The sequence below is a fragment of the Macaca nemestrina genome, chromosome 18 (genome assembly GCF_043159975.1).
Source record: "Macaca nemestrina isolate mMacNem1 chromosome 18, mMacNem.hap1, whole genome shotgun sequence".
NCBI lineage: Eukaryota > Metazoa > Chordata > Mammalia > Primates > Cercopithecidae > Macaca > Macaca nemestrina.
The window spans coordinates 81,930,042-81,957,751 of NC_092142.1; the positions used below are offsets into that span (position 1 = coordinate 81,930,042).

The 27,710-nt window shown below is 41.5% G+C and overlaps 1 protein-coding gene across 2 annotated transcripts in view; it reads left to right on the top strand.

Moving 5' to 3' along the window:
- LOC105496758 (cadherin 13) overlaps positions 1 to 27,710 on the top strand; it is a 1,175,273-nt gene that overhangs the window by 381,440 nt on the left and 766,123 nt on the right. For both annotated transcript variants that reach the window (XM_071085018.1, XM_071085017.1), the window contains one exon: positions 18,566 to 18,774. In XM_071085018.1, coding sequence (XP_070941119.1) covers positions 18,566 to 18,774 — 209 coding nt within the window. The remainder of the gene's footprint in view (positions 1 to 18,565; positions 18,775 to 27,710) is intronic.

The window sequence follows — 27,710 nt, forward strand, 5'->3', positions numbered from 1 at the left end:
ATAAACAAACCAAGCAAGCCACGAAGCCCACGCTTTAATGTCATAATCGCATTTTCCTTTCACATGATCTGTACACACCTCAAACCCCAATCCTCAAAAGTGGGATTAAGAACCTCAGGAAGACTCCAAATAAATCCTCTTCTCCTGTCCCTCTCACTGAAGAAAAGCAGATGAACAGAAAAGCAGAAAGTCAATAACTTGCCTGTCCCTCAGAGTTAGATGTCAGTGTGATACCTGACATAGACACAATCTGACAGATCATAAAAGTCTGATTCATTTAGAAAGTATCTGCTGAGTGGCTACTGTTTGTCAAGCTCTGTGCTAGTGTGAGAGATGCAAAGGTTGCTGGGATGGCCCGGTCCCTGCAAGCATAGAGGTTTTATTCTAGCAAGAGAGACACAATATAGGGAGGAATCCAAAAGATAGAAGTAGGGTTTGCCCTGAGTTTCCTCTTGGAAATCGGGACTCTGGTAAGCAGCTGTGTGATAACAGAAAGAAACATCAGCCTCATCTATATAACATGTCTTCATTCAATAAAACACATGTAATAGGCCTTTGCTAAGTATTGGAGATAAAATGGCAAACAAGACACTTTCTTCCTTCAAGAAGCTCACAGTCTGATAAGGAAAAAAGCAAAAAGAACAAGCAATGACAATTTGAACTCCTGAGTATTCTGACGGATCAGGCGATTCACATACACACACACACACACACACATAGGAAATAGAAATTGCCAATATTATAAAACAATGTCTAACCTCCCCATTCATTGAAAAATCTTCAAATTAATACCACACTCTCTTCCAACCATCAAATTGGCCAACAAAAATAAACATTACATTATCAATCGTTAGGGTGAAGAGACAACTCTGAGAGCAGAGCCCAAATCGATTAAAAAAAAAAAAAAAAAAAAAAAACCTTGAATTAGTTAGCATCTAACTAAATTTTAACTGACGGTTCATTTGAATCAGCACTTTCAGAATGGCTCTGAACTACTTAAATGTATGTACAAAAGGCAGGTATAAAGGTATTTATGGCCAGGCATGTTGGCTCATGCCTGTAATCTCAGCACTTTGGGAGGCCGAGACAGATGGATCACTTGTGATCAGGAGTTCAAGACCAGCCTGGCCAACATGGTGAAACCCTGTCTCTACTAAAAATCAAGTAGCCAAGTGGTGGCCCATTCCTGTAATTCCAGCTACTTGGGAGGCTGAGGAAGGAAAATCACTTGAACCCGGGAGGCAGAGGTTGCAGTGAGCCGAGATTGCACCACTGCACTCCAGCTTGGGCAACAGAGGGAGACTCCGTCTAAAAAAACATTTTTTAAAAAAGGTATTTACATTTACTACTACACAGCTGGTAATTAGTGAAACAGAGAAAACCTCAGCGTTTAGCAATAAGGAGCTGCTTTAATGAGAGCAGATCCATACTAAGAGATAATATGCAGTCATAAAAAAGCAATCTATATAAACTGATGTAAAAGTATTTAATAGCTATTAAGAGAAAACCTACCTACCGAAGTGTTTAAGTATAAATATAGTTTGCAAATTTGGTAGAATAATTTAATAATCAAAATGTGTGGCTAATGGGGGAAGCTGGGGCTTGTTGAGATGGTAACAGGCTGCATCTCCCATTTCACTCCAGTTGATTCCATTTTTAGTTATTTTTGTATTTTAAAATGACTATTAAATAATATGAGTTAAAGGATGTGTACCTATTTAAAGACTATCTACTAAGAAATCTCATCCTTAATTCTAAAGGGCGCTGCATTTCACTGATCAACAGAATAACCAAATCTCTACTCTTGAAGTTCCTTGGTTATTTTGAAAACCGTATTGCTAAAAAGAGAAAAAAAAAAAGTGTCATTCTTTTCTGCCTGATATCTTCCCAGCATATGTAAAGTAGTATTCCTAGTGATAGTATCTGAAAATCAACATAATCCAAAGGTCCTCACTTTGTAATGTTTGCAGGAAGATTCCAGCATCTTAGCATTTAAGTGTTTTCAGATTACATTCATTTAAACATCTGTGATTCATTATCGTAAATATCACAGTTGTGGGGACCATATGCTTCAGCTTGCAGCATATATGTGTATTTATATATATATATATATAAAGAAAAAGCACGAGCAATAAATCTCAGGAACCTTAGACTTGCCGTGGGTATGTGCAAAAAGAACATTTCCAAACACATGGGGCTGTCTATAATCACAGTAATGTACTTGAGATCCCATGTAAGAATTCTTCAATTGCAAAAGTTGCCACTTTTGATGGAAAGCTATGATTTACATTTGGCTTGTGCACTTCCCATGATAATTCAAGTAGGATGGAAAGCAGCACAAAAGCCTTCTGCTGCACTGGCTTTTACTTCTTAAGGAAATATGTGAGGGCTATTGTTGTCGAGTGGAGAAATCACAGAAAAATGAGATACCTTTAACAAGTGACAAGATACTCTTGGCAGGCATCCTCCTTCATTCCCGTGAGACTGGAGCTAGAGATGATGCCATATGGCATAAGGGATGTAATAAAAATCACTTGGCCACTGGAGGATGAATAGGCATGACTTACAGGGCTGATTATTTTCTTGCTTACACCAGAAAACCCACATATGCACACAAGAATTAATTGTGCTTCATGTATTGTAAGCCAAATCATTGTCTTTTAATTTCCTGATAAAGTCTTGTCAACTAGACAGAACCAATTTGTAATCACAGCTGATGAGTATCTCACACACTGTAATTAGGGAGGAGGTAAATGAATTAATTGGTTACAACCAAAAAGAGTCCGCTAACATTTTTTTATTGCCAACTCTGTTCTAGGGCTAGCCCAAGCCTAGCCAGAGATATGGAGATAAAGCTGTAGGAAGCTCTTGCCCTCAAGGATCTTCTAGATTGCCAAAGGGCAGATTAGGTTAGGAGAAAATATTCAAGGTGTAGAAGTTGGCCTTCTGCAGTCTGTTGCAGTTTGATTGGCATCCCTGCTGGTTATTATCAAGCCACCAACCTTGTCAAAGCCTTGTGCATTCCCTTTAGGAAGGAGACCCATTGTTGCCTTAGATGACGTTCTTGAGCCCCTAAACACTACCCTGCCATCTAGAAATATTTCTAGACCCTGTTCTGGAATCCAGGTAGCACAAGGCCATCTCTGCTTAGAAGCATTTTAGATATCCACAAGGAGTGAAGGATGGGGTGTTTAAAATGCTTCTGGATTTTTTTTGTACAAAAGATGCTCATCCACATACTAGCTACCCATCATTTATGACATTTATGAAAACCAAATTTGACATTCTGAAGTCCATGGATCAAACTTCTGTGCTGTTCTTTTCTCCTCCATGGTATTTTATTTGATGCGATCTAGGGGTGTGTGATGACTTCGTAGTGGAATAGCAGGTGTTGATCCAAAGGAACTTCAAATCTCAAGAGTTCTTTGATAAAAGTTATGGACAGATCAATGATAGCAACTTTCAAATTTATGTTTCCCCAGCCATTAAAGAAAGTATACTAGTAACAGCTCTTGACTACATTTAGGTGTTCTCGACTATCTTTGGTGGGTGCATAAGGATTTGCCTGGGCCCCATTCATTCATTTTCCTTGACCCTCATCAGAGCTTGAGTGTTTCCTAAGCTTTGACCCACAGGGTCTTCTGGAATCTGCTCTCTGAATTTCTGCTGATGGATTTAATTACTGACTTCAAGTCAATTGAATTGAATCGACTTCAATTGAATACTGACTGATTCTACTCAATTCCATTTGACACCTTTTTAGCTCTAGACACAGACTGTTTGACTCCCCGTTAAGTCCTGTGCTGCTAGGCTGTAGAATAACTTCGAACATTTACTTTGGATCGCATCATTTGAAGGAATCTACTCCCTTTCCCAAGGACCTGGAACTGGATTCTAGATTAGTTGTAAAAAGCAATCCAGCTTTCCTACTTACAGATATGTGACCTTAAGAAATTTTCTTAATCTCTCTGAGCTTCAGATTTTCTTCCCTACCTTCATGATACTGTTGGATAATTGAAAGAAATAATGTTTATCAGGTATTTAGTCCACTGACTGACATATAGAAAATGCTTCATAAATGGTAGGTATTATATATGATAGATGTCAAACATGAAATGCTATTAGGGCTTTGTACTGTTAGCATTATTAGCATTTTGTAGAGTGACTTGAATATATAGGGAAACAATTCATGTAATCCCCAAGGCGTGTTCATATGAACCAACACGCTTTGATGTCACAGCCATTTATACCAGCTGGACGAGTGCAGAACTCGCATAAATGATGTCCTGCTAGCAACCTCAGCTGGGTCATAAACCAAAGCTTAATGTTTTGCAAAGTTTTGATATGCAGTGGTCAATTTATCCATTTTTGTGGATCAAGTAGGTTGGGAAATGAGCCCAGCAAAAAACAGTTTGGTAAAATTTATGTGAAAAAAATATCTTCTTTTTCACTCAGTAATTTTTGGATTTTTTAAAAACACAGTAATTAGAAGAATTAGGATGGGGCAGTGAAAAGCCTGGCCTTTGGAGTGTGGTGAACCTGAGCTCAAACCCCAGTTCTATGAGTAAACCTCTGCACTGTGGGTGACTCTATGTCTCCCAGCTTATCTCATTTTGCCTTCTGTAAAATGCTTGAAATATCGGATTATGAGGATTGAAGTGAAATGGAACACTGACCCTTCAACGTGACAGCCCTGTCAATAATTATGGGGTCTAAGCTTCTAGACTCTAAGTCTCATGAAGATAGATGCTATGCCACATTCATCTTTAGTTGACGTTTATCCCTTACTGCCTACTGTCTTGTACAGTGTAAGTGAACAAATGATGTTTTTAATGGGTTAATGGATGAATATATTGAGCTTTAGAATAACAGAATTTCCCAATTGTAAGAGACATCATTCAATGCTGGAACTGCTTCCACAATATTCCTGATGAAGTCATCTAGGTTCCACTTGAAAGTATCCAGTGACAAGCACATTATTTCATCCAGAAGGAACTAGACCTTCCAAATGGTAACCCGAATTGCTTTAGGCCCCTCCAGCACGGTCATGCATTGTTTAACCATAGTGATATGCTCTGAGAATGCACCATCGGGTAATTTAATCATTGTTTGAACATCACAGAGTAGACTTACACAAACCTAGAAGGTATAGCCTATTACACACCTAGGTGATGTGTTATAACCTGTGGCTCCTTGGCTACTAACCTGTATAGCATGGTGCTGTACTGAATGCTATAGGAAATTGTAACACAACGGCAAGTGTTTGTGTATCTAAACATATCTAAACACAGAAAAGGTACAATAAAAGTATAGTATAAAAGATAAAATTGGCACACCTGTATAGGGCACTTACTACGAATGGAGATGGCAGGATTGGAAGATGCTCTGAGTGGGTCAGTGAGAGAGTGGTGAGTGAGTACGAAGGCCTAGGACGTTACTGTACACTACTATACACTTCATAAACACTGTACACTTAGGCTATACTAAGTTTATAAAAAAGGTTTCTTTCTTCAATCATATATTAACTTTAGCTTACTGTAACTTTTTTACTTTATAAACTTTTAATTTTTTATCATTTTGACTATTGTGTTAATGCTTAGCTTATAACACAAACATTGTACAGCTATAGAAAATATTTTCTTTATATCCTTATTTTATAAGCTTTTCTATTTTTAAATGTTTTCTCTTTTTCACTGGTTGAATTACTTTGTTAAAAGCTAAGACACGAACACATACATTTGCCTAGGCCTACTCAGGATCAGGATCATGAATATCACTGTCTTCTACCTCCATATTTTGTCCCACTGAAAGATCTTTAGGGGTTATAACATGCATGAAGCTGTCATCTCCTGTGATATCAATGCCTTCTTCTGGATACCTCCTGAAGGACCTGCCTGAGGCTGTTTTACAGTTAACTTTTTTTTCTTTTTTTTTTTGAGACCGGGTCTCCCTCTGTCACCCAGGATAGAATGCAGTGGCACGATCTCAGCTCACTACAACCTCTGCCTCCTGGGCTCAAGTGATCCTCCTGCCCCAGCCTCCCAGTTAGCTGGGACCACAGGCACCAGCCACACCACCCAGCTAATTTTTGCGTGTTTTTAGATATGGGGTCTTGCCGTGTTGCCCAGTATGGTCTCAAACTCCTGGGCTCAAGTGATCTGCCTACCTGGGCCTCCCAAAGTGCTGGGATTACAGGCATGAGCCACATGCCTGGCCAGTAAACGTTTTCTTAATGGGTAGAAGGAGAAGTACACTCTAAAAAAACTTAAATAAATTTAAAAAATGAAATAATAAAAACAAAAGTACAGTAAATATATAAACCAGTAGTAGCATAGTTGTTTATTATCATTATCAAATATTATGTATGGTACATAATTGTATGCGCTTAACTTTTATGACTGGAAGTGCAGTAGGTTTGTTTACACCAGCATCACTACAAACACATGAGTAATGCACTATACTCCAATATTATGACAGCCACGTCACTAGGCAATAGGACTTTTTCAGCTCTGTTATCATTTTACGGGGTTGCTATCATATATGTGTTCCTCTGTTGACCAAAACATCGCTATGTGGCATATGACCATATTTAGACAAATATGAGGTCATGTGGCATATGACCGTATTTGGACAAATATGAGGTCATGTGGCATATGACCGTATTTGGACAAATATGAGGTCATGCAAATATGAATATTTGCAGTGTTCTGGCTTGTAGCCCCACACCTGCATAGCTGTAGGACCTCAGCGTACTCTCCTTCCTGGTCTTTTATTCTGGTTATTTCTGGAAGACCTCAGGGCATCTCTCACATGAATTCACAAATTCTTCTTCCATGTCCTCTCCTTCTAGCCTCTTTAATGATTAACATTCCAGGGAAACTCTTGGAGGAAGGGCCTCCCCACTGCCTTCTGTGGGCAAAGTCCATCTCCAGCATCCCCGAAGCCATGCACCCCTTAAGGTGACAACAGACCCTATGACTGCCCTAGTCTTTTCTCTACCAGAACAAAGCCCAGCTGTACTCCACTCAAAAAGGGGGCACACTGCTGCTCAGCATAACAGTTTGCTCTTAGGAAACAAAATAACAGTGGTTGAAAATACCTAAGTTGTCTGTGGTTTGTGAATCTTTGCGTTGTGTGTGTAGCTTTCTTTTCTCTGAACTGTGGATCCATGGGGCTGGACTAGGAAACCAGTACTGTGTTCCTCTCTTTCTTCTGGTTCTGCCTCTCTCTCTAGGTGCTCATGCAGAAGTAGTCCTCTTCAGAGTCCCCCTTCCTCCCCAGGGTACCTGCTCTTGCAATGGAGAGGTAACTGGGACATCACAAGACTCTCAAGGCATCAGAACACAATCAGGCTCTGAATCCCAATTTAGGCTTAGCCAGGACATTTTGCCACATGTCCCTAGACAACTCCAACTGCAAAGCCAAACACCCTTCAAGTTAGAGTGGAGTAAATCTCTCTTCACATTAATTTACCCTAGAGATGCACATTAAGAGAGAGACATATACACATAATTTCTATAAGCATTAAAAACTAAGGGCCTTGTCAGAGACATGTGACAGTCATGAAAATAAAATACCAAGAAGGGATCTCTGTAAATCCGAGACTTGGTGATTCTCAAAGTTGCTGAATCCATGATTTTTGTTTCACTGAATGGGTGATTTTCAAATCAACTTACCCAAATCTTCACTTGAGTTTGTGCCATCATTCTTAGTTTTGTTTGGGGAGTTTCAAATCTGCTTAGCTGCCAAGTTGCAGTTCTGCTATTTATTCATTCAACAAACAGGGTTGAGTATGTACTGTGTCAGGCACTATGCTATATTTAAAGTAATTCCAATTGGAAATACAAATTCGTAGTGATTACAACCACCATGGGATAGATTATGCATAGCATTCTATCAGGAAACAACCTGCCACGTTTTAAGGAATCCATGGCAAGAGGAAAACGTAAGACTGACAAAAAAAAAAAAAAAAAAAGAAACTAGATTCAAAGCTAACAGCTCAGTTTTTAATGGTAGGTGGAGAAAAATCCCCTGAAAGCAGATGTGGCCTCTGTCTTTTTCCAAGAGGAAGCCCTTAAGGGTTACATGCCAAAAATAGGTTTCTGCTGAAGATCGTTTGACTGTATCATTCATTATGATATCTTCTGCTGACACGATAGAATTGAAACTCCATTTTATCAAAGTTGGAACTGATGCATGGAATGGAATTAAGACTGTTTTTTGTTTGTTCTGCACTTATCAAATTCTATAAAGCCTTTGGAGGCTAAATTCACTCCTGGGTTAATCAGTCGTGGTTAGAACACTCCCAGAACCTTATAGAAGCTCTGCAATGTCAGTGCTGACTCTAGGCCAAACATGGAACACAGAAGCCCAATACGCATGTTCAGGAACCAGAAGAGTAAAAAGAATCAAGGCTGTAGGGTGTGCTTACTGATTCACTCATGAATCTGACCCTGGGCGGAATTGAATGTATGTTAATGAAGGCTTGAGTGACTAGAATGCTGGCGAAATGAGAGTGTTCAGGAAAATCAAAGGAAATGCTTCCTGTTTCTTTCATTTGGGCCAGTCCAAAGAGTCTCTGGACTTAAACCCTGTGAGTACTTTAAAAGGAAGCTGGTGCCTCTGGATGCCAGTGGCATACTGAGGGATATGAAAAATATTTAAGTGATGGTCTGTATCCTGGAAAGAGTCTGTCTCATGTTTCTGAATTAAATGATACTTTAGTTGTCAGAAAGACGTTGTTTGCCATGCCCCAGCAAAGACTTTGCAGATTAACCAATATGCAGGCCCTTCATGCTGAGGAAGAATTGAATTCTGTTTTGCTAAGTAGGCAAGGAATACCAGGATAGCTGGGACTCTCCATCGCAGGCAGAACAGACAATCTACATTCTGCTGCACTGCAGCAGTGCCTAGTCTCTGTCATATGCTGGAGACAGCTAGTATAGGTACTTCTGAGAGCTGGTAAAAATTTTAGAAAAGTTGCAAGCCAATTGAAGGTACATTGGTACCTTGAAATAAACAATGTGTAGAGCATTTAAACCACAGAAATCAGCAAATGCTACAACTCGAGACTTTTTCTATGACTAGCATATCACTGAAAGCCCTTCTCTTCTGTGTGTGCATATAAAGATCCTGGAAGTGGATCTGTGCATATCTGTCTGTGGGAGGGCTACAACTTCCAGGATGACTGATTCAGAGCCTGTAATTCTGATTCATACGCATCCTTGCACACATGTACAAGTGAAATCTGACCATCAACTCTGAAAGGACCCCACAACTTCTGTGCAGACCAATTTGCAAAGCCTCTACAAATGCGTGTAAACTGTAGGACAATTTACCCGTATAAGATGTGAGTGTATAAATCATAGATTGGCCCAAGCACACTTACAAGAATAGCATAAAATTCATAGATTAGTTCATACCTAGCTCTACGAGCAGGACTGTTCTATATTTGGCAGATAAGTTTAAATCCATCTGCATTTCATTTTTTCTGGGATCATAACACAGCTTAATTTTCTCCCTTATCCATTTTTAGATGGTAAGAAATCTATGCCTTTTGGGTTTTCATCCCCAAGAACCGCCTTCAAAAGAAAGAAATGGAAAAGCATAAAATCAAGGTTGGGAAGATTAAGCCCCTTAATTCACATGTCAAACTTCCCGTTTCAATTGTGGTTTTGTCTCCCAGCTGAAGTTTGTCTTTTTGTGACATTTGCATTAAGCCCAGGGGACATTTTGAGTGGAAAAGCGCTGAAAGCATAATTGAAACTCCGAGTGGTGCCTTTTGTCTAATTTACAGTTTTCCCCAGGTGGGGCATTTTTACTTCCCCCTCTCCTCTCCCAGGGTGTTCAAAGATTATCTCAAAGAATGATGTCATTATTCCAATAAATCCCCATGTACGGTATCTTATATGTGTATATTTTTTGCTTTCCAGAAGTTATTTCAAATCCATGATAAACTATGTAGGGAAGTCATTCATAGGTTCAGAAGTGTACAGATAGTTCATTTCCCCCTTCAGATAGAGATTTTGAGTATTTGTTCACAAGTTTAATTGTTTAGTCACATCTTTCAGTTATCCACATGGTGACATTCTGAGCCACCTAGGAAGTTTTCTCTATGGAAACAAGCATTTTTTAAATGGGCATAAACTATTCAGTTTTATCCTTAAATATGTCTTTGAACTCTGTGCTCAAGACACATATGGTCTTGATATCTACTTAAAAGTTTGAGAATCACTGACACTTCGGTGGCATCAACAAAGTCAATAACATCAAACAATGATGCAGGGCTGACATCATCAGATGCACCCTTTAATAGTAAATTTAGGGTAAGATTATAATTGGTGAGAATGTAGAGTCTGTTTTCTCCAGGAGAAAGAAGAAAACATAAAAGAAAATGTTGTGGCTTGTTTCTCTTTTGAGTCAATGTTTTCCTATTTATCAGAGCTGTCCTTTAGATATTGCCAAAGCCATGGCAACAGGAGCAATTTAGATTTTGCCCTTTCTAGGATTTCTGTTTTTGTCAAGACTTCATTATTTATATTAAATATATTACGTCTTATCAGATACTTGGATATCAGAGCCTTGCTGGATTATAAAGCTAAGTAGGGTGGATCCAAGCATGAATTTGTTTAACTGAGGTTGGGTGGAGAGGAATGCAGTACCGGGGTCAGCATTTCTAGAGGGTGCAACAAACGTCACTGTGGAGGTTTTAGTAGATACAAGGACAAACTTACTTCTTTTGAATTTGGCTCTTTAGATTTAATATTTATTTGAAAAAATACCTGGCATACTCAACATGTATTATAAAGATTACCTTCAAATAATTTTATAATTTCAAGTGTCAGTCAGTTAAAAAAATATTAAGTACATAATTGATATGGTATGAGAGGTGGCAGTGAAATTGTGAGTCTGGAAGCTGAATGGCTAAAGGAAAGAACACATTCATCTAGAAGAACTGGCATAGCACTCAGGAGTGTGGGCTCTAGAACCAGAAACCACACTCCTGAGTTTGGATTTGACCTCAGTTCACATAATTTCTTCATAACATCGGTTAAGTCATGCAACCTCACTAAGTCTCAGTTTCCACAGAGCAACAAAAGCTCCTACCTCAAATTGATGATGTGAAGAAGACAACATGAGGATTTATTGCAATCATGAGTGTAAAGCTCACAGCATAGTATCATTACTTTAGGAAAACTCATCCCTTACATTTGTATGAAGTTGTCTTCACCAACAATCTGTTTGGAGAATATATAACACAACTTTGTTGATTCTGTTTTGAGCAGGACACCGTAATTTCACTCCTTTAATATCATTTTTCCTTCACAATTGTTCACATGAAGTACGTAGGACTTCACCAAAACAAGTGAAGGGATTCAACCATGGGTAAGCCTGAATCAGAACCATCAGCCCCACCCCTTTAACCCTAGCAGTGATGCCTGTAGTAACCATTTCCATGACAACAGCCTGAGACTGGCAAGGTACTTGGCTAGAAGGAATGACAGAGGAGGAGGTAGAAAACCAGCTGGAAGAAGGAAGCTGTGTAGGAAAAGGAAAAGGTAGCTTCCTTAGTGCCCAGAATTATGGTAATCAAGGTGATCATTCTCATTCATGGAGCACCAAGCTCTGTCCTAAGTGCTTCCTGCATGTAGGCATGCATTATCTTGTTTACACATGCCATAAGGATTATAGTACCTTTCAGGGGGATGCCCACTCTACAGATAAAGACATTGAGGAGTGAAGAATTTGGGTGGTGTATTAGGCCATTCTCATGCTGCTAATAAAGACATACTTGGGCCAGGGTAATTTATAAAGAAAAGAGGTATAATTGACTCACATTTCAGCATGGCTGGGAAGCCATCAGGAAACTTACAATCTTGGCAGAAGGGGAAGCAAACACATCCTTCTTCATATGGCAGCAGCAAGGAGAAGTGCAGAATGAAGTGGGAAAATGCCCTTTATAAAACCATCAGATCTCGTGAGAATTCACTATCACAAGAATAGCATGGAGGTAACCACCCCCGTGATTAAATTACCTCCCATTGGCTTTCTCCCATGATGCATGGGGATTACAGGAACTACAATTCAAGATGAAATTTGGGTGAGGACACAGCCAAACAGTATCAGGTGGTTTGCCCAAAGTCACAGGGCTCCTACACATAAGTCAGGATTAGAAAAGGGCTTAAAAACCTACCCTTAAAACTTACCTTTCTTGGAGCACAGAAATAACAATTGCTGGCATGCCATGTCCCCAGCTTCTACTCTTTTCCAGGAATGACTGGGAAATGTGGAGACCTGGCACCTTGACAAACGATTTATTATGTTAGGTCCTGGTTCCTGGTTCTGTCTGCATTAGATTCATCAGGGGAGCTTTTAAGAGACACTAATGCGCACAGACCCCAACTCAGCACAATTGTATCATAATCTTGGGAGAAAGCGGGGGCAGGTATTGCTATTCTTTTTAATGTTCCTTCAGCATTTCATAGATGGCCAGTCTTGAGAAAGAACCATGGCCTAAAGCACCAGCTCCTGAGTTGGTAAGTGGTATCAAAAATGTACAAAGACCCAATTATGCAACCGTTAGCTATTTCATTTAGAAAGTCGGGAAGGGTACTAGAAAGTATGGAGTGCCTATGATGTGCCAGGTCATGAAACTGCATTTGTTCTCTCAGTGTGACCTCACTTGGTACCTCTGATGACCCCAAAGGGGTTTGTGAGATGCCCAAGGGGACCATGTTGGGGCAACTGTCCTTTCTCCTCTTGCCCATCTATTCCTAGCAAGCAGATGTGCCCAGAGCTTGGGCTATAGAGGCAGACTGAACAGATCAGGGAAGGTTCTTGCTCTAGACCTTTCTGGATATGGAACGAAAACCACAAGTGAGTCAATCTCTCTGAGACTCAGCCTCTTCTCCTGTAAAATTTAATATGATGCCTATAGATTATAGACTGTACATTCTCAGTGGGGCTATATTTTCCCCAAGGGGGTGAAATAGGTTCGAGGGTGGGGGTACAAAAATTGTACTTACAAATGTAAAGTACAGATATACTTGTAGTACCTAAACAGATATAAGTATATCTGTGATATTAAAATTTAGCAGGAATAGTGGCAATTAGAAAAAAAATTCTTAGAAGAGTCCTAAGAGGAGTAGATAATGAAAAAAAACAAAAGTTGAGCAACCCTGCTGTAGAACTGCTATGAGGCTAAAAGGAAGTATAGCTTGTACAGTCCTTTGTGTACAGCCTAGCTCTCAGGGACCTCTCAATAAATGCCATGACTGTTGTCTGTCCAAGCATCACTTCATTCAAAATGCACACACTGATTGCAACCATTCTCTGGGGCTATGCAAGTTTTACTGGCATTATGGGGACAGATAAGGCACCATGTCTGACTTCACCAATGAGCTAGGTCAAAGCTAAGCACAACGGCTGAGGGCCATTCTAAATGGATGCCCGTGGGGTCTAGGGGCCAAGGGGAGAGCATGGCTGAGTTCTTCATTTCCTTCCACTCCCTATTGCTGGGTTCAATGAAGTCAAGAGGTCACTAGGGGCCTCTTATCCCAATTCACAGGCTTGCCAGAAGCCTCTTGCTCACAGCACAGAAGGGAGACCCCCCCGCCAATCCTCTACCGTTACTAAAGCATCATTTTGCTCTGGAGAGTAACTGAGCAAAGTGGAATTATTACTGATGGCCTCCCATATGGAAAAACATTCTGTTCATTGTCGGAGATGTAAAGATGAATGAAAGAACAAGACTCAATTTCTGCTCATGGTTCTGGTGCAAAAAACAAATACATAATATGGACACATTGATATAACATGATATAAAAGGTTCTATGTGCAGGAAATTCTGGGAACATAAAGAGAATGTTTGAAGAAGTTGCTTGAGTTGAATTTTGAAGAATAAGCACGAGTTAACAGGGTGCAGAAGGTGAGAAATGCCTTCTGCAGAGAGGGAGCACTATACACAAAGGGTGGGATGGTAGAGGAGTGAGACACAAGAGTGGGTGAAGTGTGAGGTACGCAGTGAAGACAAAGGCAGAGGGGAGGCTGATGGACAGCCTAGTCATGGAGGACCTTGAGTGCTAAGTATTGTTTTGCAATGAAGATCCATAATTATATGAGACTCAGTTGGAGAAAAGCTAGTGTTATAGTTGCAACAGGAGAATCCAAGGCTTCCTCCAAGGAACAGGGCTGTGTGGCCCCTAGAACCCCACGTTGCCTGGACTCAGCTTATCTCCATTCTAACTTCCTTGCATTCTCACTTGCTGTCTGTGCCAATCGTACCGGCTTACTTCCAGTTCTGTAGAAGCCACAGGACCTTTGCATATGTTGTGGTTTTCTCTGCCTAAGTAATAGGTCCCCAATTACTTATAAGAGTATTAAATTAATGTCTGTCTTCCACATTAGACTTCAAACTAGGGACTATGCCTGTCTTTGTTCAACATCATAACCTCAGCATCTAGCATTATGTAGGTTCTCAGTAAATATTTATGGAAGGAAGAAAGGGTAGGAAGAAGGAACTTAGCTGTGAATCTAGAACCCCTACAGACTTTTGTATGCCTTTTCCTCTACCCCGTTCACTCCCCAGCTGAGACTGTCTTCTTTGATTCTGTTCAAGGGTTAGGGCTAGAACCTCATGCTGGCAGTTGAAGCAGTAATTTCCCATCAGGCCTTGTCATTTGAGTAATTTTCCTCCAGTGGATGAGTACTAATTGATGACAACAATGAAAGCAGCCTTGGTGTCACTCCTTCATAGTTCACTTCCAAAAACTGAAACTAAGCATGTTCAATTAATCTTGGCTACCAACATGATTAGAGAAAGTGAGCAAGTGTCTGAGAACTGCAGGCTCCCCAGATTCCACTTGTGTGTCTGTGCAAAGATGGCCCTAAAGCTGACTTAGCCACGGAAAGCCTTAGAACCTTTGCAGAGTGACCAAGAGGCACCGGACCATGCAATGCTCTTCCGAACCATGCAGGAACATGAAAACAGGACTGAGAAGGGCAATCACAGCTCTCTACAGTAGTCCCTGCTTGTCCTCAGAGAATGTGTTCCAAGACCCACAGTGGATACCTTCGTCCATGGATACTACCCAACCCTATATATGCTATTTGTCCTATACATACATAGCTATATTAAAGTTTAATTTACAAATTAGGAACAGTAAAATATTAACAACAACAACTAATGATATAATAGAACAATTATAACAATAATCAAAATGGCACACAATTTGAAACTTATCAATTGTATATTTCTGGAATTTCCCATTTAATATTTTCAGACCTGGGTTGACCATGGTATCTGGAATTGCCGAAAGCAAAGCCCTGGAGGTGGGGGAACTACTGTAGTCAGGTTCTGATAGGATTTCAGAAGGATTGTATTCTCTATGGGGTATTGTCTTTATTGAAAACGTGCAGTGGTGAGAGACAAGTGGACCAGGGTTCAAATCCTGGCTGATCATTTACAACCTGTGTGTATTGGGCACCAACTTTGCCCTCTATGAGCCTCAGTTTCCTTATCTAGAAACTGTAGGAGAAGGGGATCAAAATAGTACTTCATTTGTTGTCCTTGTAAAGATTAACTAAGATGATGTGTGCAAAATGTGTAGCACCGATCCTTGAATGTGGAAAGTGCTCAGTCTGAATTATCCACTATTATTATCAGTTAGTATGATTATTATCACCCTAAGTATAATATTCCCAGAGTAGAAATACCAGTTTAGATTTTCAGATATTTATATGGCTTTCACAGTGTGCTAGGATCTATGCAGATGAGCTTAGATTTTCAGATATTTGACTTTAAGTGTGCTAGAACCTATCTAGCTGTTGTTACCAAAACATGTATACAAGAAAGTTGCTAGCGAGAATATTTGGAGCCCCAAACTGGAAATAGTCTCGATACCAATCGACAGTAGAATAGATAAATAGATTCAATATAGCCACATAATGGAATACTATATGATGATTAAGATAAATATGGTAACCTGGATACTATACAGTGATCAATGATTATTATCATAGTGATTAGAATAAACTATCGTGACTCACAGTCACATGATGAATCTCATGGAATGTAATGTTGAATGAAGAAGCCAAACAGGAGAGAATGCATACTGTATGATCCCATTAGATGCCGTGCAAATGTAGGTAAAACAAATCTATGGTATTAGAAGCTAGAATAATGTAGCCTCTGGGGAAGAGGGTAGGAATTTTACTCAGAAAGGGAGGGGACTGGTAATGTGTCATGTTATGGTCTGGGTGCTGGGCAGTTGGGTGTGCTTACTTTGTAAAAATTCATTGGGTTGGCCGGGCGCGGTGGCTCAAGCCTGTAATCCCAGCACTTTGGGAGGCCGAGGCGGGCGGATCACGAGGTCAGGAGATCGAGACCATCCTGGCTAACACGGTGAAACCCCGTCTCTACTAAAAATACAAAAAGAAATTAGCCGGGCGTGGTGGCGGGCGCCTGTAGTCCCAGCTACTCCGGAGGCTGAGGCAGGAGAATGGCGTGAACCCGGGAGGCGGAGCTTGCAGTGAGCCGAGATCGCGCCACTGCACTCCAGTCTGGGCGACAGAGGGAGACTCCGTCTCAAAAAAAAAAAAAAAAAAAAAAAAAAAAAAAAAAAAAAAATTCATTGGGTTGTATATTCTGATTTATGCACTTTTCTGTGTCTACATTATGCTTCGATTAAAGGTTTACTAAACAAGTGAGCCTGTTCAGCAGAGAGCAAAAAGCACATAGTACAATTCTCTGCTCACCCATAAGGGGCCTGAAAGTTTACAGCACAAGGCAGACATGCAAATGCATGTACAGATAATGAGTTGTGATACCCATAATAATAGAATTGTGTACCACATGCAGAATCACCATTGAGGGGAGCACGATCAGCCATCACAGCCTCTGCTTGTGTCAATGCTCTGTGCTCCATGTGGTTCATGCAGGGGGCCCATCTTCCCCATTCCTTCCCACACATGACTAAGCCATTCCACGGCAGGAACTTTACTCACATCTGTCCACTCTCCATATCAGCACCACTGCCTTCATTTTGGACAGCCATCTTTGATACAACATTGAACTTGAAAGTGGTTCTCTTGGCCTCTCTTCCTGCCCTTCTTTAAATCATTTGGTATAACCCAGATCTGCCAAGTTATAATCTTTGTATTGAGTCCTCCGGATTCTTAAAAAGCATCCTGTGGGCCGGGCACAGGGGCTCATGCCTGTAATCTCAGTTCTTTGGGAGGCCTGAGGTCAGGAGTTCGAGACCAGCCTGGCCAACATGGTGAAACCCCCATCTCTACTAAAAATACAAAAATTAGCCAGGCATGGTGGCATGCACCTATAATCCCAGCTACCCAGGAGGCTGAGACAGGAGAATCGCTGGAACCTGGAGGCAGAGGCTGCAGTCAGCCAAGATCATGCCACTGCACTCCAGTCTGGATGACAGAGCAAGACTCTGTCCAAAAAAAAAAAAAAAAAAAAATAGCACCCTGTGTGATTCTGATGCACCCCAATCCTTGAGAAGCACTACTCTCCACTGGAAGCAGAGCACACACCTGATCTTGACCCTCTCCACACCACAAATCGTCCAGGGCTACCAGAAAGCACCCTAACTTACTGACTTTTCCCAACTTGTCTCCCAAAGACATTTTCAGCCTCATTTCCACCCTTCCCTTCTAGATCCCCACCATTCTAGATTCCCACCATCCCTGCCCCATTTTAAGTTTGCCTCTATTTGCCTAAAAACATATGGACTATTCCATATGGACTGAGCGTGAAAGAAATGTAGTTACTCAAAGTAAATTAAGGAGCTGTTTTCAGAAGAAAGGAAATGGATGATGGATAAACAAGAAAAGGTGGCCCATTAGAATTGTATATGGTGCTGCATATTGTGCTGTATACATATATGGTGTATGGGTATGTGTACATGTATATATTACATGCATATACCATATGTATGTATATGGTCCTGTATGTGTATATGGTGTATATGTATGTATATACCATATACATGTGTATTATGTGTGTATACTGTATACATGTATATGCATATCGTTAATTCTCATTCCCTGAATCTGTTTTGCTATTTAGCCCTCATTCCTGTACCTTTGAATAGCCTATAATGTCTTCCACATTCTTAAGAGCCTTCTCATCTCCTGCTTATCTTCAATACCCAGCTCAAATATCGTCTCTGTCAGCTCTCTTCAATGCTCCTGAGCACCCTGTGGTTCTGCTCAGTCACCACACATGCCAAGATTAGATCACTTCCCTCAAATGTCACTCTGCCAGATCTGACTCTTCACTCTACTGAGAACACACTCAAGTGTGCATTCTCAGAGCTTAGCACCTGCCTGGAACATGAGAGGTCGTCAAGGACATTTCTTGATTGAGTGAAGTCCATCAGCACAAAGTCACTTGGGTACAAGCGGCTTGCTGTGGGATAAAGGGTAGCGTTTGTGAGCTGTGGGGTGGAGAACTATGTGGCAATTCACACTTAACAGGTCAGAAATATCTCAGAGGTAAGCTGCCCAACCTACTCATGATCCTTCTGTTGTTTTCTTTGTTTCCCAGTGACCTTCAGTGACTGTAAGGGAAATGACAAGCTACGCTATGAGGTCTCAAGCCCATACTTCAAGGTGAACAGCGATGGCGGCTTAGTTGCCCTGAGAAACATAACTGCAGTGGGCAAGACTCTGTTCGTCCATGCACGGACTCCCCATGCAGAAGATATGGCAGAACTCGTGATTGTCGGGGGGAGAGACATCCAGGGCTCCTTGCAGGTAACACATCTGTTTGAGATAACTTGGGTTCAAGGAGGACATTAGGTTCTGTCTGTCTTATGTGGAAAGTGAATCTTTATTTTATTATGTTAGCTAAGATTCTCTTTGTTATTGTTGTTGCAAATGACAGAAATCCAACTCTAAAAATGTAGGGGGGAGGGGCAGTGGGAATTAATTGAGTCGTGTAACTAATTTAGGGATAGTTCATGGATTAATTCATGGAACTATTTAAGGGATACTTCTGCCTTCAGGAATGGCTATGTACTGGTGTCCAAATCGCTATGCATCTTGTGGCTCCATTTTCCTTTTATTAGATATACTGAGACAGTCACATGTCTTCCTACCTCCCAAGGTGGAAGTCTCAGGAACTCCCCTCATTCTCCTGGTCTGAAGTCGCCTGAGAAAGCATCTCTTCAAGATAATGCTAACAAAACCTTGAAATTGAATTTCGTACGTTAGATCATGTGCCTACCCCTGAACTAAACATGGTGTCCATTGGGTTGTGATGTTCTGGTTGGCCACGTCTTGGTCACATTTCTTTTCCTGAAGCCAGGGCAGGGTCAGCCCTATTCACCTGAAAACACATGGACTGAGAGTGAAAGAAATGTATTTCCTCAAAGTAAATTAAAGAGCTGTTTCCAGAGGAAAGGAAATGGATGGTGGATAGGCAAGAAACAGTGGCCCACTAGAATTATATGTGGTGCTGCATATTGTGCTGTACACCTATATAGGTGTATGTGTATGTGTACATAAGTGTACACATATACATTACATGCACATATACCATATGTATGTACATGGTGCTGTATGTGTATATGGTGTATATGTATGTGTATATGATATACATGTATATGTACCATATACCTATGTGTATATGTATACATACATAGGGTATATGTGCATATAATGTATACACATATGTATACATCCACATTTAATATGTCAGAGATATCTCAAAGCTAAGCTGCCCAACCTACTCATGCTCCTTCTGTTGTTTTGTTTTGTTTCCCAGTGACCTTCAGTGACTTCAGTATATGTATGTGTGTATACATATATATGTATATGTAATTGTTTATGGTTCTGTATATGTATATGGTGTATATATATGTCTATGCATGTACATCCACATTTAACAGGTCATAGGTATCTCAGAGCTAAGCTGCCCAACCTACTCCTGCTCCTTCTGTTTTTTGTTTCCTAATGACTTTTGGGGACTGCAGTATATATATGTGTGTGTATATGTGTATACATATGTACAGGCATACACATATTGTATTTGCACATATACTGTGTATATGTATGTGTGTATATGTGTATATGTATATACAGGCATACACATACTGTATATGCACATATACTGTGTATATGTATGTGTGTATATGTGTATATGTATATACAGGCATACACATACTGTATATGCACGTATACTGTGTATATGTATGTGTGTATATGTGTATAGGTATATACAGGCATACACATACTGTATATGCACGTATACTGTGTATATGTATGTGTATATGTGTATATGTATATACAGGCATACACATACTGTATTTGCACATATACTGTGTATATGTATGTGTGTATATGTGTATATGTATATACAGGCATACACATACTGTATATGCACATATACTGTGTATATGTATGTGTGTATATGTGTGTATATATATACAGGCATACACATACTGTATTTGCACATATACTGTGTATATGTATGTGTGCGTATGTGTATATGTATATACAGGCATACACATACTGTATACGCACATATATTGTGTATATGTATGTGTATATGTATATACAGGCATACACATACTGTATTTGCACATATACTGTGTATATGTATGTGTGCATATGTGTATATGTATATACAGGCATACACATACTGTATATGCACATATAATGTGTATATGTATGTGTGTATATGTATATATGTATATACAGGCATACACATACTGTATATGCACGTATACTGTGTATATGTATGTGTGTATATGTGTGTATATATATACAGGCATACACATACTGTATATGCATGTATACTGTGTATATGTATGTGTATATGTGTATATGTATATACAGGCATACACATACTGTATTTGCACGTATACTGTGTATATGTATGTGTGTATATGTGTATATGTATATACAGACATACACATACTGTATATGCACATATACTGTGTATATGTATGTGTGTATATGTGTGTATATATATACAGGCATACACATACTGTATATGCACATATACTGTGTATATGTATGTGTGTATATGTGTATACGTATATACAGGCATACACATACTGTATACGCACATATATTGTGTATATGTATGTGTATATGTATATACAGGCATACACATACTGTATTTGCACACATACTGTGTATATGTATGTGTGCATATGTGTATATGTATATACAGGCATACACATACTGTATATGCACATATACTGTGTATATGTATGTGTGTATATGTATATATGTATATACAGGCATACACATACTGTATATGCACATATACTATGTATATACATACACACATGGTATATCTGTATTATATGTGTGTGTTATTGCATATGGTGCTTCTCCTTTGCTAGGCAGCAGTGCTTGTTCCCTTCCACAAGCACATGCATGCTGATCCCTGCACTCCCACACGTATGCATACTTTATGAGCGTCACAAACTGCCATTCAGGCTTCCCGACTGTGCCATTCAGAGACTTTTTGCTACCACTGACTCACTCCTTCTTCACCAGGAGCTCAGAGACTCTACCTTCATGAGAAAAGGAGGGCAAGACACACAGCAGAACTCCAGCCAAACAATGACTTAACGATGGCATGCCCCTGCTTGGCATGCCTAGCCTTCTCTCCTATCTGCGAGCTTGGTCTTCCTCAATTTTCCACAGCCCCTAATTCACATCCCTTTTCTCCACCTGCCATATTACCCATATCCCTGCTTGATCTACTCATTTTGTTCAGTGGTGGAGCGAGCGTGGGTCACACAGCTGGGAGCAGAGACAGTACGACTGGCAATGTGAGAGTTACCTTCCTACCAGTGCTGTCTGTGTGATCTTGAGAGCATCATATAGCTTCTTTATCTACAGAGTAGAGAGGTTAAACAGCCTGCAGTGGCAAATAAGTGGCTCATGTGCCACTCTACTGTCACCATGCTTATGGCAGATATTGCTAATAACCCCTGGCTTAGCCTGAGTGTCCTCAGTGCAGTGCTTCTGGAACCTACTATCAATTGATCATCTTGCGATGTTTCTGAGGATGGAATCTATCTGCCATTCCTGGGCCGGATGAACTTCACAATTCCCCTTCAGTATCTGTGAAGTTGTGAGTTAAGGGTAGATGGCAACCTAAAAACGAATGCACAGCGTGTCAGTCATGTTTCAGAGCAAACAGGATATTGGTGAATTCATACCAGTGTGGAAATCCATTGACACCACGAAGGCAAGTTTTTCTCTTACTTAGCCATGACCCTTTTCACAGCATCTCACTAATCTGTGATATAAATTATTTGGCAAATATCTAAAGCAACAAAGTTGCCAGGATGTACAGCAAAAACAATGTTCCATAGAAACACGTAAATGGTATGGTTAGGGGGTTTGCCCATGGGCTTGAATGCATTTAGATAGCAATTGTTCATCATGAATGGTGGCCCATCTTTTTATCTGGAAAAGACACCTCATAGTATTTTGCTTGAAAGAGAGCAGAAGGGGTTCTGTGCAGGTTCTCGGGGCCAACTCCACCTTAAGGGGCTGGGAGAGCTGGGTTCGTTATGAAAACTCAGCCACGCGTTGTTGGTCCCCTGAGTTCCCGTGAGATGCCATCTAGAGACAAAGCTCCCCTGAGCCCTGGCTGTTTCTCGCTTGCCGCTATCTGTAAGCAATTTCGACAAAACTTGGCTGTGATTGTTTTTGCTTCTTATAAAGCGGGCGGAGGCTGCCGTGTCCTTCAGTTTGCCAGACTTCAGCAGAACAGGGCATTCATCTCCCACCTCCAGTAATTTTATAAGATTTGAAAAAAGGCTTTGTGAAGATGTGTAGCTGTGTCCTTCCTAAAAATGCCTCAAAAAAGGAAAAAAAAGAAAAAGAAAATGAAGGGAAAACAAAATAGATAGCCAAAGAATCCCTCTGAAGAGAGCATATACCTCAATGGATATGCAGTTGGGATGTTTGCGGGTCCTACTGTGTGCAGCCAAGTGGGCCAGCTGCTGGAGGGGAAAATCAGAGAGTGCCTGAGTCAGCTCAGCTCCTGCTGGGGAGGGAATATAAATGTGTGCATTGATGCTTGGGTAGCAGGCGGGGAGCTAACGATGATTGATGATCTGTGCATTTGGAGAGGGGAGAGGTCAAGGGCAGCTGGGCTGGTCCTCAAAGCACAACCATGTGCCAGGTGTTGCTCCATGGACTACAGGCACTGACTCATGTAATCTCCTTAGCAATTGGAGGCAGATGCTACTGTCTTCTGCCTCATAGTGACTTTTTACTGATTTTACTGATGGAGGAACTGAGGCACAAAGAGGCAAGTGACATTTCCAAGGTCTAAAAATGAATGAGAAGATGGATGGAAATGAGACTTGAGCCCGGGCAGCCTGGCCTCTGAGTCCATGCCTACAACTCCTCGATGAGCTGGACTTTGAAGGACGGGTCATTGTGCATATTTGGGAGGGTCTACAAGGGAAATGTTGGACTGTCCACAGAGTGCTTCTCTTCGTAGCTGTGTTACCTTCAGTCAATTGCTTTACCTCCTGAGCCTCGATGTAGTTTTGATTTTTTCATCTGTAACATAGGGATAATAGACTTGCTTGGATCTTAATGTGGATTAAATGAGACAATATGTGTGGCAGTAATACATAGCACTCAGCTGATGCTACAGCCATGACCAATACCTGTTGCTTACATAATACTTACTATGTGCTAAACCCTGGGTTTATCCAAGTCTTTCATCCCCACAACATGCTAATGGAAGCTGTTACTGGTGCTATTATCATTTGCATCTCCTGGGTGAGGAGACTGAGACACAATGGGGCTGTTTCTTGCTCTGGCCACTTAGCTAGTAGGTGGCAGAGCTGGGGCTCAGACCTCAGCAGTGTCTGGAGCTCTCCTCTTTTCTTTTGGAGTCAGGGTCTCAGTCCAATCTCACAGTCTGGAGTGCAGTGGTACAATCTCAGCTCCCTGCAACCTCCACCTCCTGGGTTCAAGTGATTCTCTTGCCTGAGCCTTCTGAGTGACTGAGATTACAGGCACCCACCACCACAGCTGGCTACTTTTTGTATTTTTAGTAGAGATGGGATTTCACCATGTTGGCCAGGCTGGTCTTGAACTCCTGACCTTAAGCGATCCTCCTGCCTCAGCCTCCCAAAGTGCTGGGATTACAGGTGTGAACCACAGTACCCAACCTGGAGCTCTCCGCTTTATCAATAGGTTCTATTGGCTCCGCATCTGGAACAGAGTAAGCCTGCACAATGTTCACTCCCACAAAGGCAATTATAACAGAGACAAGCAAGACCTGCAACCCAGAATGTCAGATTGTCAGGACCAGCTCAATGCCCTTCCCACTTTCCCTCTTCCCATGGCTGAATCTGATAGAACACTCCTGTGGCTGCCTGTAAATTCTGATTCTTGATGCCTGGCTCCCACTCTGCATCCCTCTTCCTTGCACCCTGTATCCTGCTTCTTCCCAGCCCTTTGGTTGGTGATGCTGTTGTGCAGCCTGGGGGCAATTCATCTTCACATTCTCAGCCAGGAGCTCTGCAGTTCCCGGAGATGACTTGGCTCTACCTCAGGGATTAGCCTGCACACCCATGCTCCCCACACAAGCCATGGTCCGGCATCCTAGGGTCCACTTTTCTGGGTCAGAGGAAGCTGGAACAGAAAGGGAATGCTAAATAAAAGCATGGGAACAGGTGGGCAGACAGGATGGAGACAGCATCTGAAGACCAGGAGGAGGGATTCTAGATTGATATGACAGGAGCTAGGAAGCCATGGCAGGTTTTTAAGCAGAGAAACAGGCAGGATAAAAATAATCCTTGGTGATGTTCATCCAGGAGCCTTGACTGGAGTAGGGGGAGACTAGAGCTACTAGTTAAAATAATAGCTACCACTATTTTTTGAGAACTGATATCATGAAGCTTTTTTAAGGTCATGCATCTCAGTCTATGTTTAGCATAAGTTATTTCTAATTCTCACAACCTGTGGGGTTGCTGAGATTACCTCTTCCTGCAGATATGAGAACCTGGCCGAGAGACCCTAACTTGAAACTGACGGAAATGAGATTGAAATTCTGGCCTCTGCCTAGATACCCATTCTCCTTCCTGCCACTTTGCTGCTGGAAGGCTGTGCCACTAAGGGAGGCTGCTGCCATTACCCATGGGTCTAGGAGATGAGAGCATCAGTTAGAGCAACATGGGAGCAATGGAGGGAAACCAGACGCAAGATTTGCCAAAAAGGAAGAAAGAGCCAGGATCCAGTATCTGGATGATTCCAGATTGTCTAGCCTGGAGGATGGGGATGAATTGGACAAGTCAGGAAAGAAATGTTAGGGAAAGCCTTGAGGGTGTTGATTTAGATGCTCCTAGGGACATCCTTATAGAGATGTCCAGGAGTCAATGCGTAATACGGGACTGGCTGTTAGAGTACAAACTGGAAGGAAGAACAGCATAGTGGTAGGAGTTTTGGCTTATGTTGAACGTGAGTGGGTTCAGATTTCTGCTATGCCACTTACTCATTGTGTGACTTGGGCAGGTGACTCAGTTATCTGAATCCCAATATCCTCATCTATCAAATAGGGATAAGAATAGTCTATGTCACAGAGTTGTTCTCCTGGGCATAGCACCAGACATCAAGGGACACAGTTCCCATCAATGGTATAATTTTGGAGCCTCTGGAGGAAGGATAAGGAACCGAGGGCTAAGTGTATTCACTGAGGCCCTGAGACAGAAGCCAGAGATAGGGGACAGGAGGAGAAAGTAAAGCCAATGAAAAGAAAGAGAAGGCATACTCAGAGAGGTAGGTGGGACTGCCAGCCTAACCAAAAACGGGACGATTTCACACTTGCTCATTTCATGTCACTGTGTTTTGGAAGGGAAGATTCTCTCAGGCAAATGTAATCAGAGTGAAGCCTATTTTAGCTGTGGTAACTGGAGCCTGGCTCTTCTTTAGTAAAAGAAGCCTGGCCTCTCTTATTTTTACCTGCTACTTATGACCCCAAATCTGTGAAGTCTGATTGTTAATGATTTAATTATAGACTCACAAGCTATTTCTGCATTTTTAATGGGCTTCCCAGAATCTAGTACCTGCTTGGGTTATGTAAGACCACCTTAGATCTGAGTAGGCAGAAGAGCAATTTAATTCCAAGTCTTTTGACAGGCTCTGATAAATTGTTATGGAAGACAGTGAGGTTAACCTTCCATGCACAAGAGGGCTCTCCAGTCTGTGGAAGGTCAGGATGAACCTGACACACCAAGTTATGTCTGGACAGAACCATGACTTTTCCCCACCAAATCTGCTATTTCTTATGGCCCAACAAGGATGAAAGGAGAAACAGTGGATGACGGGTGTGTGTGTGTGTGTGTGTGTGTGTGTGTGTGTGTGTGCGCGCGTTTGTGTGCACACATGTGTTTACCTTGTATGTAGTTTCAAAAGTTTACACAGAAAAGCTCTATGCTTCGTTCCTCATGCAGAAATGTCTTTATCTGCCATGTAAATGGGACTCAATGACTTCATTTTCTGGCCTGGCCAACAAAAACACTCACAAACGAAAAACACCGTACTTACTCTTTCTTTCTGAGTTAAGAAGTTGTAGCTTGCCTGACTATAGATCATGGCAAGTAATTCTGACATCAGTTAAAGAACTTGATGAAGTCAGGTTGGGAAGTGACGTCAAGGAGCTTGGAGGAATTTATTCTGACGTTGGGTTTGGGAATTAAAAAGACTGTACCTCCAGTCTTCATCTTGAAACATGGAAGCCCACACTCTCAGCAGTGGTAGAATTTAGATGCCTATGGCCAGGCAGCCAGGTCCTTATGAACAAAGCAAAAGTCTCCCATGGCCCAGGTTCCCACGGAGAGTTATAGGGGCCACAGGCTATGGGCTTGGATCTAGCTTCCCCGCTCCCAGTCTGGAGTTACTCCTCAAATGCAGTCTGATCACTTCACTCCTCTGCTTAATAGGCCCTCACTTCCTGATCAGCTCACCTGGCCTTGGGGATGAATTCTAAAGACAGCACATGTCTGAAAACGTCCTTTGTGGTTTAGTCTGACTGATCTCTGCAGCCTTCTTTCAAGTCGCATTCCTGCTCATCTCTAAGTGGCTTGACCTGTGGAAATGTCACCTTCTCCAAGAGCCTTCCCTGCCTGTCACCCCCACCTCTTGTCCCCATCCCAAGGAAAGATCTCCCCTACTGGTCTCACTCTTGGCATCAGTGCTTTTCCTTTGTGGCCTTCCTTTCAATTTGTAATTGTGTATTTATTTTCTTGTTCAGGTGTTTAATGTCTGCCTCAGATGAATATAGGAACAAAGTCTCTTTCCTCCCTTCCTTGTTTCTTTCCCTCCTTCCTTCCTGTGTGTTCACCTCTCTGTCCTCAGCACCCCGCCTAGTGCCTGGCACATAGTATTCAGTAGATGCCTTTTGAATAAATATATGAGTGGAGCAAGTTACCCCTCTCACACCCTACATTGAACTCTGCCTCCTGCAACACCAAATCACTTGTGGTTTCTTGAATTGGCCAAGCTTTCCCATCCCTTCACACTGGCTACTCCTCTGTCTGAACATTGTTCCCTCTGCTGTGGTTCCACCTACCCTATGGTCAGCGCCATTGATATTTCAGAACCAGCCAAGATTTTCCTTCTTTGGGAACAGCTCTCTGAATGTCCCCTAGCTGGTTAGATGTTCTTTCTCTAGACTCCTGTAGACCCCTGCCTGGCTC